Consider the following 16,143-nt stretch of genomic DNA (forward strand, 5'->3'; position numbering starts at 1 on the left):
TGAAAAACAGCACTTGCTCTTTGTTGCTGTAACTCTTTTAAATTATACTGTCTCCATCTAGTGGCAAGCAACAACACAAGTTAAATGTCATCAACATTTAAGAGGTTTATCTAATACAGTGGTTTATCTACCTTGATATTCTGGATTATATGGCAGTGTAGAAGGACTCTGAGGGCCCTTCCACACAGCCCTATATCCCAGAATATCAAGGCAGAAAATCCCACATTATCTGTTTTGAACTATTGGCTATCTGAGTCCAAACTCAGACAATGTGGGATTTTCTGCCTTGATATTCTGGGATATAGGGCTGTGTGGAAGGGCCTGAGAGAAAGAAATTGTTAAAATGGAAAATATAGTCCATTAACAGATCCTGTAGATTAAGAAAAAAAAAATCCTATGAGGAGCACATAAGATGTTAGTGTAGCATTAGAAACTATAGATTTAAATCTGATTCAGGCCTATTCTACATTGTCAAATAATCGGATTATCAAAGCATATAATCTTTTTTTTCTTGGGCTCTATCATAATTCTTAGTGTTTATTTGCTGCTCTTTTAGATGCCACAGTTAACATTCACTGAGACCCAGTCTAGAAAACAACATATTGAGATGAAAGTAGATATTCCTCTTAGCATACTGGAATATAAACAAAACTAAAACAACCAGAACACTAAACAATTGAAGAGGTAAGTGTAAGAATCATTAGAATTGATCACAATGTGAGAAGACACAAAGAAACAGCTATTGGTTTAAAAACCAGCAAAATATTCTGGTATAAGGGATAAGGAGGAACATAACTATTCTGCAGGCCTCTTGGAAACAGCTCTCGTTGACCTTAATATTCCAGTTAAAACAAATCTAGACTATGCTAGACTAGGATTTCTCATCCATGGTTTCTTAGAACCCAACGATTCCATGAGAGATTGCCTGGGGTTCAAGCGAGAACTCATGAGTGACAAAAAAGCCTTAAACTTTTTTGAGCTGTGAGAATAAATGAGAAATTGTACTTCATGTTATTTTTTCAATGTGACCTATTTTCATATCTTTTCTAAAAGCTGTAAAATTATGCTGCAAAATATTTCTGATTGCTGACGTACTATTTTTAAAAATAGAAACACATGTAAGATGTAAGAATGGCTCCTCAAATTTTTGCACAATGTAACAGGAAGAAAAAAGTATGTGATTGAAAACCAGGCATTTAAAGTCTAAAACATACAATACTTGGAAACACAGTCTATTTTCACTAAAAGCAAACAAGAGACCACACAGCACATGACTTTTACACAAGTTTTGATTGAATTTCAACATCATTTATTGAGGAGTGAATGAGATACTGTCAGACATGCCAAAGACACTTCACATTCAAGGGCTGGGAGCTCAATGGCTTTCCTCATTGAGATGCTACACAGGCCTGCTTCAGAAAACCGAATGTGATATCGATGAAGTCTTCATGCTCGATGTTGTCATCAAATTAGTCTCTTAATCTACTGGTTTGGTGGGCAGAAGGGTGTTCTCTACCCTACAAAAATACTCACACTCCAATACATGTTAACACTAGAGGGTAAAAATGCCTGTAATCTGTTATAATGGGTGTCTACTGAATACCTGGTCTTAAAGCTGTCTTAATTAGTTTATGCTTAATGAAAATTCAACTTGTTTCCCTTTCACCATCATGTGGTTGGTTCATACCATTAGAAAAATACTCTTCCGTGCTACTGCAGGGCTTACAGGGAGCTCCTTCAGTGCTGCTGGGTAGAAACTCATTATTGCAACACCATTGGAAACCGTTTCTTCCTGCCGCCTCTGCCTGTAGGTTGCAGAATAGCCTACATGCACTACAGTTCTCTCTCTCAAAAACAAAACAAAGAAACCTAAACCGAAGGGTAAATGTTTATTTGAAGTTTTCTTGTGGATGATCGTTAAGGCCCTTTACGCAGAGTTCAGGAGCTCCTGTATGGCTCCCTGCTGATCTGCATTGAGCTGAGATATGCATTCTGTCCACAAGCCTCCAGAAGTCTAACAAGTAAAAAGAAAGGAAATAGAAATGTTAAATATCTATGAAGGTTAGAAGAAATCCTTTTATATGACAATTGCCTGACTTTGAAAGACATTCAATCTTATTTCAAAGTATGACTGTGGAGACAGAGCATTAAAAAGTTTAAGATACTGTATATATCCATGTATAAGTTGATCTTACATATAAGTTTTGGGACCAAACTTATGGATTTTGATACCACTTGTGGATATAAATAATACTCTACATACGTTGTAACAAATGAAAAACAGGAAAAACATGTGCTATAGTGGAGAATTTTATCTTCTTCTGGAATTTGTTGAAGCTCAGCTTCTGGGATCTTGTCTTGCTTGCCCTCTTCTCATGCAAGGTACTTCAAAAATGCCTCCATCCATCCATCCATCCATCCATCCATCCACACACACACACACACACACACACAGTTATAGCATTTCTATTGTTTACTAAATATTTTATGAAATTATATAATGCTGTCCACCCCAAACTCTGTCATTGCAAATTAAACCTGAGAATTGCTCATACATATTCTTCCTAATATATATTTACCTGAACTTGTCGAACTACATTAGCCAGTCGCTTGGTGCATGGATCTTCATGCTTGATTGCTTCATTAATTTCACCATCCGCAATTATACCAAATATTTTGGGCAGGTTAGAGTTGTTAGGGCCCAGGACAATGGGATTATTACTGTTGGAAAGGTAATAAAAGAAAAGCAGGGTGGAGCAAAACGAAAGAACAAACAAAAACAAAGAAATGCTAGTTAATTTAACATGGAAACATTACAATGTTTCAAAAAATAATACTTTTAATGAAGATCGTTTGGTCAAATTCCAGGATGCTATGAACTGTTTTACAATACTCTCAAATATCCAAAATGGGGTTTTAATGTATATAACTATGTTGTGATAAGATGTGATAGATTACACTTAAGTAGTATTAGCAAACTGATGTGTGGTAAGAGATAAGAAGACACAAAAGTTAGTCTCCCCAGTACAGTGTGCTACATCACACAACAAATGTGTGGGACAGCTTGTTATTGCAGTTAGATGTTCAAATATATGCTACTTATCCTGTGCTTCTAAGGTCCTATTCAAAACCAGTCTCAGATTAAAAGACACATAATATCAACTCAAATTTTATAAAGCAAAATTTAGAACTGAGTTGCATTTGTTTATCTAAAATATGTGTGACATTTTCTGTAAATACAAATTTTGGAGGGACTCTGGATCATTAAGATAAAATCAAGAGTTATTTGTCTACTTATAATCTATCAAGAAAGAGTCTGTTGGTGCATGAATATAATTGAATATATTGACTGGGACTTATTTCTGGGCAACAGGGAAGTGAACAGCATGCTTCCTTCCTTCCAAGCAAACAATATGAATGGCTTTGGACCTAAGTAATTAAGAAGACTTAAGGAGGCTTTATTTGTGGTATGCAGAGTGACCTACAGGAGATTTCTTGGTGATGGCCTCCTGGTTATGGAATTTGCTTTTCTTCGAGTAGTCACTTGTGAATTCACACAACTGGGTATTCTGCGCTTTTTGGAACCTTCTCACAAAGCTTTAGAAAAGGGTATGGCGGTAACCCTGCCTACTCTCCCGAGGCGATAAAAGAGTAAGTTGACTGCTGCCAAAACCCCTCAGTTCCAAGGCAACAGCTGCAGCTCATATGACCGTGATAGGTATGATAAGTGGGGAGGATGGGGAGGGGGGCTGTGTGAATTCACAGATAACCACTTGAAGAAACATAGTTACAAATAAGCAATCTGTTCTTTTTGGTCTCTGTGAATCACACAACTGGGTGACTTGAAAGAATACATTTCAGGTGGAAGGAATCATGACAGCAGTGAATTAAAGAAATTAGGTTGATTCAGAACAGCAGAAGTTAACCTTAATGGTTGTTAAAATGTTGTAAAACATGCATCATAAAAGTAGCATATTATACAGGGTGAGGCAGCCTAACTTCCTTTTTTAAAATGCGCGCCATTCAGTCGGTTGAAGACGTAGCGGAGAGCTAATGGTCTCGTTCAAGAGGCGGGAGTATAAAGTTTTGTCCTGACACAGTTCAGTCGACATCATGCGTTGGAACAGTGAGGAGTGTGCTTTTGCTATTGAGGCCTACTTTTCGAGCAGATTTGGAGTGGCCGGCCAGAAATCAGCTTACTCAGTGTATGGAGAAGGGGGGGGGGACGTCACCTACCTAATTTGATCTTCAAAACTACGTAAAACAAAACTTTAGGTGTGTGCCTACATTACTAAAAAAATAAAAATTTCTGATTCATACAATGGGTTTTATTAAGTTTTGAAAAAAGGAAAAGAGATTCTACCCGAACATTAGGAAGAACTTCCTAACTGTGAGAGCTTTTCAGCAGCGGAACTCTCTGCCCCAGAGTGCTGTGGAAGCTCCTTCTTTGGAGGCTTTTAAACAGAGGCTGGATGGCCATCTATCGGGTTCCTTTGAATGTGATTTTCCTGCTTCTTGGCAGGGGGTTGGACTGGATGACCCACGAGGTCTCCTCCAACTATGATTTTATGATTCTAGTTGAGGCAGAGCCAAGGGTTACCCCATGCTTGGAAAGGAAGTCCAAGGGAGTCTGCCACTTGAGAGCATAAGATGCCCAAATCTATGCCTTTGGTAGTGGTGGCTGATGCTGAAGCTGAAGGGGCAAGAGCCTTCTGGTATAAAATGACTTTCAACTGGTATTTTCTATTTTTCCTTGCTTGTGGAGTAAATGCTTGGCATTGCTCCTCCCCCAGACTTGGCACCTTGAATGGCCGTGTGTACCTGGCATTTTAGTATTACAGTTCTCACAGCGCTTAAATCTAGTTGTCATTGACATGGCGGTGGAAATCTTTCAAGTAAATAAACAATAATATACTTAACACATGTTGAGGGAAGTAAGATATCAAACAGAAAGGCTTCTATCACCCCAATGCATTAAGGTTCCCCACAAAATAGCTTCAGCACAAGCAAAAAGAAAATGGGGAGTTTTGATGTCAAAAGGCCCCTTTATAGCCTCGGGAGAGTGGATGAGGTTACCGCCAAGTTTTTCTGTCTAGTGATTCTAGAAGATTCCGAAGAGGCTCTGTGCAGGTGCAGATTACCCAGCTGTGTGATTCACAGAGACCACGAAAAAGAAACACATCTGCTTGAACAAGCATTCAGTGTAAAAGGAAGTGTTTGATTTTACTTTTGCTGCTGATGACTTGCATTTCTCATATTGTATCTTATCAGGCATTTCTACTTTATTATTTAAAGTAACAAGTCTATAATAAATTGTGGAATATTTTGCTGTGTTTCTGTATAGTTATTTAGGTAACCCACAAATCAAACATAAGTACACAAATAATGATGGTGACATCAAAACTTGACCTTCATTTACTTTACTTTAAAATATCTTGAACCCACTACATTTTAAAGGAGTATTCTTCACCTTATCCTAGAATGGAAAGGGGAGATATGGAAACAGGAATATATCCTGCTATGAAAATATCTAACTATCCTGCTACGAAAATATCTGAACTAATTAGGGTAGTAGGAAACATGTGATTTTTCAGATGTTGATTGAGTACTATGTTTATCGTTATGACTAGCACGAGATGACGAACCATTGAGTCCTCCTTGAAAGCCATAAATCTATGAACCAAAGCTTGCTGGTGGTGGTATAAGGTTGGGACATGTAATAGACTCAAAATGAAAATATGTTATACAATCAAAACGTGACTGAATATTTACATAGGATGGATATGGATATTTCTTTGTGTCAGTGGAATATTTTAAGTGCAGTCCTAAAAGTCAAGTCATGAGAATGAACAGCATTAGGCCAAAGGTTGGACCACACATGTCTAATGAAAACGAGGAAGAGTCAAAATGCATTTTCCTCTTACCTTTCTATTAGGTCACACAAGTAATTGAAAGTATGGACAGCCTCCTCTTTGTCTTCATGCAGTGGAAGCCATGATAACCAGTGTGGCAATACTTCTTCAACATTTATACAGTCAGGTTTGAACTTCATGATCTTTCCAACTGCTGAAATACAGTTTTCTGTGGCATTGACATTCTCTTTGGCTTTGGAATCTGTTGATTGTATAACTCTCACCAGCAATGGAAGCGCCTCTGATAATTGGCCGGGGGGGGGGGGGGGGGGGAGAGAGAGAAAATACATTGCGTTTCTGTTCAACAAGATGTAATCTATAAAGTCCTATGTGGACTGGACTAAGCTGATAAATAATATTCTATATGAGTCAGCCCAGTTATTGTGATCCTATATGTTAGAAAGGTTCTCCTCTTGCAATAATTGGAAATCTAATCAATCAATACATAAAAAAATGAAATATGCTGCAGGACCAATAGAACTTCCAAAAATATGGTGTTTCTTTGCACATCATCACATTCTCTTCCCAGACATTTCCACAAATTAATACTTAGTACTCTATACTTACTAAACATGTCCAGCACGTTTTTTTAAATATTAGGCCACATTTTAAGAACTTTTTAGGCGAGATTTTTAGAACTTTCCCCTTAAAAATAATTTGTATTTCTGTAAAATTTGGGATTCTCTCAAGCCGGCTGATATCTCTTCTCTTGTGTGCAGGTGCTGTTGTCTAGATTGTACTAGATATTTATTCAGAGAATGAGTTATCTCTATATAATTGAATGTTAATCTGAAGGACAAAATACTATATAAATGGCTAAAGTACATAATTTCCTGTGCATGAAAACTGATGCATTCACTCAGAAAATGCACAAATATAAAATGTTAATGAACAGAAGATATGCATATTTTAGATAAACAGTGTGCGGTTTCACCCCTTAATACATATCTGTAACACTGGAACCTCATTCACGATACTGAAGTAAACAGGTTAGCATCCAGGTTGTTTTTAGGTTAGTAGTACTCCTAATACAAAGCAACGGTGTCAAGTTTTTATCCACATGAAACCCTTATTGTCAACACTCTTCCTTAAATCCCACTTTTGTTGTGATATGGAATTTCTGTGCATTGCAAATGCATACTTATATGGAATCTACATGCTGTTAAATGCTAATCAGAGATCCGGAGAGTATGTGAATGAAGAAAAGGGGAATTGTGAGCAGGATGTGTATAGGAAAAAAAACTTCACTGCCTAACAAGCACTCTTCAGTAACAAATACAATACAAATGTGGAATAGTAATTTACAAGTTTATTTCCTCTACATTCACTACTACCAAATGCATCTGTTTGCATGATTTTAAATGTCCCCATAGTTAGAAACAACTTTTTGTTTTTCATTCTAACAGCATGCAAAAGCGTTTTACTTAATCTATAACTGCACCCCATTTAGAAACAGCATGAGATCAAATACCTGTACAGAAAGGCCGATAGTTGTCACCACCAAATTGTGCCATAACTCCAACACCATATGCAGCTGCTTGTCTAACCTCTGGGCTGCTATCACATATTGATTGTAGCATTGGTCTCAAGAAGTATTCTGCATATTTAAATGAGGTTGGGCTGCAGTGCTCTATTACATCATCAAAAATGCATAAACCCCACTGTCTGTCTGGCCATGGCCTATGAGGACACTGTAAACAAAAACAAAAAATGAAGTAGAAAAAACATATATTCAGTTTTTCTGTATGTATCTGAAATGTATCTCTTTCAGTTCATTACTTGGGTAACCTAGGGAGCTGACATAAAAAAAAACCTGAAGGAAGACAGATTGAGAAGCATCCTACTTACTATATTATGTCAAAGGAAAGAGTTACATAGGTCATAGCTATTGTGATTTTAACTCAGTAAGCCTTTTACATGGATGTTTGTGCTCCTTCTGTTTTATCAGTTTTATTCTAATTTATGGAATGCTTTTGATACAAAATAAATAAATGGATGCATCCCTGATTCATCTTCCTAGTGATTATATTAATATGGTGCCCTTTCATTATGCTGCAAATTAGTCAAAAAGAGTAAAGGATACTTACAATTAAATTGACGATTTGTGGTAGCAGCTGTTCAAACCATGGTAATACCTTTGCTTTGTAACTGCTGAATATTGAGTGCAAAATATCCGATACTTTAGTTAAGATGTAGACATCACTATCATGCTAATAAAGAAAAAAGAGGCAGTGTGAATAGCACAAATAATTTTGACTGTCTTAAAAGATAATATTTCTCATACAGTTTATATTTTTGTATCTGCATTTTGCATTTTTTTAAAAGGAATGTGGGACCTTACTGTTCTTATCTTTGGATTGGCGAGGGACTGCTGCAGAAAAGGTCTGAAGTGGGTAACTATGACACATGAATGAGCCAGAATTGCTAACTTCTCCTGGCATACAATTAATGAGAAGTGTGCTGTTGCACATAGATCTTCTGCTTGCACTCTATTACTCCCATCATATGAGTGGATAATACAAACCATAAATTCAAAGTTTCATGTTGTATCCCAAACCCAGTTTCTTGGTTTCCTTCTTCTAAGCAAGCTATAATTGCAAACTAAAACAAATAATCATTTATTCCAACATTGGCGTGCATATTTTAAATTTTGTTAGATTTTAGCTATTCTTGTAAGCCGCTCCGAGCCCCAGGGGAGTGGCGGCATATAAGTTCAAATAATAAATAAATAAATAACCTTTTTGTTTCATTTTTAACTTATTTGTGCAAAGGGAAGAGGTAACTGTTCTGGCTTATCAGTACTTGCAAACATAGGGAGTCAGAGATATTTCATTTTCTTTCCCAACATTGGCAGACTCAATATTTAAAAAGGAGACAGGACGATTACTGTAGCTTTTTTTTCTTAGTGCAATTCAACATGGTTGCTTGATTTCCTGTCTCTCCTCTTTCACTCCATCCACCTCAAAGGATTCCCCAAGCTGGCAGTATTGCCCAACCCACAACAGAATATATTTCTCCATGAAACATACAGCTACACATAACACCATGCAAAATGATAAAATTCTAATTATACATACAGGCAGTGCTCTGGTTATGAACAGGATAGGTTCTATAGGTTTGTTCCTAAGTTGAATTTGTATGTAAGTTGGAACAGGTACTTTTTAAAGTGCAACTGAAGCCATTTTTTAAAGTTTGGGATAGTACAGGGAAGGCTTAACATCCCTGTAACATTTGTTTTGCTCTCTGTGCTCCTGTCCAGAAGATTTCACTCCACTTTCTGTCCACTCCTGTGACAACTGGATTTTGAAAATTTTGGGTTGTTGTGGAAACAAGGATTGGTGATATAGCTTCAGTGGAATATATCTTTCCCTCGTGACAACTCTTTCCCTTCCTAGGGACAGATTTCCTCTTACTACCTATTGTCTCACCCCTATTTGTAACTAGGAGTCATGCGTAAATTGGATTTTTGTAATTTGGAGACTGCCTGTGTTTCATTATAAAAGATGTGGTGAAATGATCCACTGTAAAGTGATCAACTCCTATTACTGTTACTGCCATTACCTCAATTTGCATTTTCAGCCCCAAAGTGTGGAGCTGCAAAAAGAGAATTAGCAAGGAGCTGAATCTCAGTCACTGTTGGTATAGTAATACTATTACTTTACCAATTACTGTGTTGTCTCCATGGCTAATGAGTGTAATTACGCTACCATTAACAAATACAGGTTCTACAAACCCGAACATCAGTTTTCAAACTCCAAATGTAACAAGAAGAATGTAAGCTATAGCCACACTGATGTTGTGAAACTTGGATTACAGATTTTATTCTCAGGAATTCTGCTAAATTAATCTGGTCCCAGTGTAAGGAACCAATGATTACAACACGTTTTTGTGACTATAACAATCTATGCAGTCACAGGGTAAAACATCAGTACTGCTTCCTACACATGAGAGAAAAAGAGTTTGAAGACGTGTCTGTGATTGCCATCTACTTATAGTATAGACTGTACACCCAACACCCAACCAAACCACAATGCTACAGACTACATAAGACATTTGTATGCCTGCGGAGTATCAAGTATGCAAATCACTCATGGTTCTGCACCAAACAGGAAATAGATAGCAAATCAGTCTCATACACTGAAATAAGCTTGTTATAAGAATTTTGTATTCAAAACTATTAGTACAACCTGAAGAAATAATCAAAACTGATTGGATCGCAATGGTCTGACAATGGTAACTTTAGGATCCTGAATGACATCAGGATCATAAAGCATCCTTCATTAAACCTAACCTGATACTTTTCCACTGGATTTTTCACACACCAATGGATACTGACCAAAGTATAAGGTTGAAGACAGTGGTCTTTATTTTGCTTTATGATTCACACCTTATTCTTTCTGAAAAGAACGTCATTCATTAAACAGATCAGCTCTGGGAATTTTAATTGCCCCAATCAACTATTTTACACTGAAAACAAAGAGAAAGCTCAAAACAATCAATGGAGTGGACCACATGTGAACTGTTTCTCTCAGGTACAATACTACATAAGGAGTCTTGGTCAAACCAGAAAGAGACACAATAATTTTTATTTTTAAAAGCAGTCTCAACCTTTCCGTGCTGTTTTTATTGTTTTGTGGTTATTGTACTTTAATCAGAAATTTCAGCTATGCTACAAAGGACTGTAACTTTCTTTACATGTCCATTGTAATTCCAAGATGAACTACAGAAGTCCTCTCTGTCCCATACATTTTCAGACTTATTTGGTGGGAACAAGGAAGAGGACCTTTTTGTGGCTGCTCCCAGACTTTGGAATTCCTAACCTAAGAAAGTCAGAATGGTCCCATCCTGACTGTCCTTCAACTAGCTAGTTAAGACATTATTTTTGGTGTCTGGCTTTTGGAAACTGAATGGGATGGGATGGACTTTTAATTCCATGTGACAGTGTTTTAAGGTTGCATGTTATCTTAATAAAAATTAAAACATTAACATTTGTTGTAAGTATGTTATTGCTTTTAAATTTCTATATTTTATAGACACTTTTGTGTAATTTTAATCTATATTGTTTTAAATATGTTGTTATCTGTCTAGAGTACCATTATTAAAGGTGAGATATAAATGAATAAAATGTTTAGCAACTGAAAAAATTGGCAAAATGTTTAAACATTTGAACATTGTCTGTTAAATGAAAGCTGATAAATTATGTTAACAATTAGTTCATAAAAGTGCAACTCTCCCTAACTCTTCTATCATTTCCTCTGCCGATTTATAGTGAACAACATCCTCATCAGATAGCCACAGAAGCACTGATGGTATATATCAGCACATATTAGGTGCCATATGTGATGCTTCATCTTTATGGTGTCACATTTCCCTTGCTTCTAGAAGGCTTCCAAGCACACAGAGAAGCCCAAACTGGACTTTCCCGGGAAGGCCACACAGTCCCTGCATGGATGTGAAAACACTTTCTTCCAAAGGGCAGGAAGATCTTCAGGAAATGTTAGAAGAAATGTGTGGATTATGATATTTGATAGAGCAGGAATTTGGTATCAGTCAAGATGGCTAGAACTAGGGAACAATGTTCCAAATTTTGAAGAGCTGTGGTAGCATTCATTATCTTAGGAGAAAAGCTAGCTGTACTGATGGAAGAATGACTTTTGTGATATAAGATGTGACCTGATGAGCATTAGCATAACAGAGTGAGAAACAGACAAGTTGTACAGGAATCGTCTCAATCATTTTTTTAATCTGCAAATTTGTTGCTAGGCTTAGATCTAGAACCCTGCTGAGAGAAACAACCTGCTTGCCTTCTGTTATAGTAGACTGCAAACCTTCAGGAAGCTGCCTGTTGCTAAGACTGCAAGCAATTTTTATTCTATAATCTCACTCCTGTTGTATTGAGACAACCTGTGGAGTAGAATCTGAGTGAACTGGAGAATCTTATTCCTTTTTCCATGCGGAGCTGACATTACTGATACATTTAAAAGTTTCACCACTTTGGTGAATGTTTCCAGGATCATCCAGTATCACAGAAAAGTACACCCACTAAGAGGCTGCACATATTCTTCAACAAAGCACTGTATTAAACTATTGTTTATAAGCGTTTTCTACTTGCAACAAGCTACCAAACTTACTTCATCTTGCAGAGACTCTTCCACTTGCTCATCATAGTCTTCATCCTGCCTTTTCACTATTAAAAAGTAAATTGTTAAAGAATTAGAACAGCTTTGTTAATTAATGTTCAGATTAGTTGCGGAAAAGGATCAAAGGGGAATCGTCTGGTAATGCAACTCAAGTGGTAGATGAATTGCTGTAAAAAGTGTAGAGGGAACCTTGGATAATAAAGGTTTGCTTGTAACAAGCTGTTCAAATAGGAAAAAGGGTTATTTAATTTGTTCTGCAAAAATACTGTTGTAGTTCCTAATGTGTGCAGTTAAAAATGAAAACTACCTTTTGGAAGATTTTTATGACCCCCCCCCCCCCCTTTGAGCTAGCACTGGTCAATAAAATTTAAATAAAACTTAAAATTTAAATAGAATTTAAAATTCTGTGCGCCTTCACACTGCTTGTTGATGGATGCCCATTCATTTCATATAATTTTCTTAGGCAACAAATATGAGGTGGTTTCCTCAGTTCCTTCCTATGAAATACAAAGTACAGAACTTGACATTTGTTGAGTTTCCTACTGAAATACTAACAAGGCTAACCCAGCTTTGCTTCCAAGATCAGACAGGGTCCAGTGTCTTTTAAGGTATTTAAGGCACTGTATATAGTATTATAGGGTAGAATTAGCACTGCATCCACATTTGATACATATTTTGAGTTTCTAAAAAGTTTTTTATTTGGAAAGCTTACGTTCTATGTCAAAATACACATATCAGTAAGATTCAAGCCTCTTGCCGTTTGGATGGTATTAAACTCTTTTAGTTTACCTTGCCTTAATTCTTGATTTTTAAAGTGCTCTTCTAGTTTTCCTTTCAATATTCCTCCAAGTTCTTCAAAGTGTTCATTGTTAAGGCATCCATCTCCCATGACTTCAATGCACTAATGAAATAAAGGTATTATCAACTTGAAAATAAATTCTACTGAAACAACTTCAAGACTAACGACATAGTAAACATAATTATAGAAAGACAATTCTGTAAACTCGGCAGTCACATACATTTATATATACTTCCTAACTACAAATGTCCACAGTAAAAATAGTGCATTTCTTATATTTAAGCATGAAAGTTATAAAGAATGCAGCTTGATCTCACAGTATGTATTTTATGTCAGCAATTAAATTGTGGTGGGCAACACACAGCTCATGACCCATATGTTTATCACTTCAGCTGTTTTTGTAGCCAAGATACATCCTGCTAAAAGTTGGCAGTCTGGCAACAGTCTCTTATTTTTAGAAGGACCCATAGTCAAATAACCTATAAAGGACAGAGTATGGAGAAAAAATTGTCTCCAACCAGAAAGCGGTCAAGCAGGGGTGCATTAATTATCCTACATGTTTAAATTATACACAGAATGTATCATATTGACAGTGAGATGAGAATCAGAAGAATGTATGAAAATTGAAGGGAGGGAGTATTAATAATTTACGATAGAAATCCCATCATATTGAGAGCAGAAAGCAGCAAACCATGGCATGGCTACTGATGAATGTTGAGGAAGAATGTGCAAAAAGGAAAAGTACAGCAACATTTTAAAATAGGTCATAAAGACATTGAAGATGTTATTTCTATAAACTGACACAATCTTTTATCAAAATGGAGGCTGTTCAAGAAATCAGGGGAAAAAACCCTATGACTTGGAAGGGTGCTTTGGTCAGCCCTCATCTGGAATACTGCATCCAGTTTTTGGCATCACAATTCAAGATTGATATTTACAAGTTGGAATGTGCGCAGAGGAGGAAGATCAAAATGGTAAAAGATCTGGAAGCCAAGCCCTATGAGGAGCAGAGTAGGGAGTTGGGGATGTTTAGCTTGGAGAAGAGAAGGCTGAGGGAACATTATAGCTGTGTTTAAATATTTGAAAGATTCACATTGACAAGGGGGCAGGGTTGTTTTCTGCTGCTCTGGAGATTAGGACATTGAGCAGTGGATTCAAATGGCAGGAAAAGAGATTCCACCTAAACATTAGGAAGAACTTCCAGATGGTAAGAGATGTTTGGCAGTATTATAGGCTGCGGAGTCTCATTTTCCGGACGTTTAAGCAGAGGCTGGATTGCCATCTGTTGAACGTGCTTTGATTGTGTGTTCCTTCATGACAGGGGTTGGACTGGGTGGCCCTTGGGGTCTTTTCCAACTCTGTGATTTTGTGACACAAGTATAAACATATATAATTGAATATCAAAGTCAGGATCCTCTATGCCTATTTCTAATTTTTATTTACAAATATGAAATATGAACAGCAGTAGACAAAATGGCTGCTAAGGATTCCTGCCTATCCAGCTGGCGTGTGGGAATAGCCCGTTGGTTTTTGGATTGCTCTCTCTAATCCATTTTTCTTAATCAGTTTTAGGTAATGCATACTTGCTGCCATAGGGTATTATCTGACATACTTTAAAAGATCACATATGATAAACCCCTGTAAGGTCCCACTGCTCATTGCTGTGGAAATACTTGTTTTTGTTTTGTTTGCACCCCAAAGACATCAAATAATCTACTTTATTAAGGAAAATGTAACTATCTATATGAATTACTTAAATGCAAATATTTAAAAGGTTTTTAGGCTTCTAGAACTGAAAACCTTGCTACACACACACACACATTATAAGTATGATTAGGAGCAAAAGGTTCAATTCAATTCAACCAAACTGAAAGCAAAGCATGAAGAACACAAATATTTATATATTCCTATATATTCTCTTATACTTAGTGATGATAGGAAGCAATTTTTTTTTAGTTTTTATGAATATTACCTTGGCAAAAGAATGCATTATTTCTGATAGTACATCTGCATCTGGTTCTGTTCCTATGGCCTTGATTAGGGCATCACACATAAAATGCCACATCTGAGTCAGATATTCTGGGCCACGAACTCTTGCACATTCCAGGAGCAAAGGCATTGATTCTGCAGCTGCCACACGAACCCGTTACACTCATTAAGGCAAATTACTACTAAACATATTTTAAAAAATGTTAGACATTAGAAAATGTTGACCGTTTCTGCTACCTTGGCAGCCACCTCTCCACAAAAGGCAAGACTGACACTGAAATACAACACTGCCTGAGCTTTGCGAGTGCAGCATTCTTCCAAATGAAGCAGAGAGTGTTTGAGGATCGTGACATCTGTAGGGATACCAAGGTGCTTGTTTATAAAGCTACTGTCCACCCAAACCCTGTTATACACCTGCAAAATGTGGACTGTCTACAGACATCACTCAACTCCTGGAATGATTCCATCAGCGTTGCCTCCAAAAAATCCTGCAAATCTCTTGGGAAGACAGGCAGACAAATGTCAGTTGCTGGAAGAAGCAAAGACCACCAGCACTGAAGCCATGCTCCTACCCCATCAACTCTGCTGGACTGGCCGCACTGTCCGAATGCCTGATCACCCTCTCCCAAAGCAGTACTATACTTTCAACCCAAGAATGGAAAATGGCATGTTGGTGGACAGGAAAAGAGATTTAAAGATGGGCTTAAGGCCAACCTTAAAAACTGTGGCATAGACACCAAGAACTGAGATGCTCTGGCCCTTGAGAGCTCTAACTGGAGGTCAGCTATGACCAGCAGTGCTGTAGAATTTGAAGATGCACGGATGGAGGAAAAAAGGAAGAAGCGTGCCAAGAGGAAAGCATGTCAAGCTGATCCTGACTGGGACTACCTTTCACTTTGAAACCAATGTCCTCACTGTGGAAGAACATGCAGGTCAAGAATAAGGTTCCACAGTCAACTATGTATCCACCATCAAGACACTACACTTGAAAGACCATCATACTTGGACAATGAGGTATCGCCTAAGTAAGTAACCTTGTAAAAGTATGATCAAGGTCCAATCTCACTGTTTCTTCCATTCAAAACCTAGTATAAGATTTAAAGTTACAATTAACTATTGAAACATTATAATATGGCTGCATTTCAAGATACTAATAAATATATAATTAAAATATATTTTCCCAGTAATTATTTAAAAATCCCTCTTAAGGTTTGCAACCCTTAGAAAGATGCAAGTAATTTCACATTTTGAATAATTTTTTTTGCCCAAACAGAAATATTCTTAAACTAAAAGGATGATATAA

At 37.0% G+C, this 16,143-nt stretch overlaps 1 protein-coding gene across 1 annotated transcript in view; it reads right to left on the bottom strand.

The window, feature by feature from the left end:
• Positions 1–1,286: 1,286 nt before the first annotated feature.
• Positions 1,287–16,143, bottom strand: part of IPO5 (importin 5) — a 46,141-nt gene continuing 31,284 nt past the window's right edge. Inside the window, exons 19-26 of the mRNA XM_060769522.2 lie at positions 14,824–14,996; positions 12,842–12,953; positions 12,044–12,099; positions 8,000–8,122; positions 7,384–7,603; positions 5,925–6,153; positions 2,580–2,721; positions 1,287–2,014 (exon numbers count right to left, since the gene is read on the bottom strand). Of these exons, the coding sequence (XP_060625505.2) occupies positions 1,928–2,014; positions 2,580–2,721; positions 5,925–6,153; positions 7,384–7,603; positions 8,000–8,122; positions 12,044–12,099; positions 12,842–12,953; positions 14,824–14,996 (1,142 nt within the window). The 3' untranslated portion in view covers positions 1,287–1,927. The remainder of the gene's footprint in view (positions 2,015–2,579; positions 2,722–5,924; positions 6,154–7,383; positions 7,604–7,999; positions 8,123–12,043; positions 12,100–12,841; positions 12,954–14,823; positions 14,997–16,143) is intronic.

This window comes from Anolis sagrei, chromosome 3, assembly GCF_037176765.1.
Source record: "Anolis sagrei isolate rAnoSag1 chromosome 3, rAnoSag1.mat, whole genome shotgun sequence".
Classification (NCBI taxonomy): Eukaryota; Metazoa; Chordata; class Lepidosauria; order Squamata; family Dactyloidae; genus Anolis; species Anolis sagrei.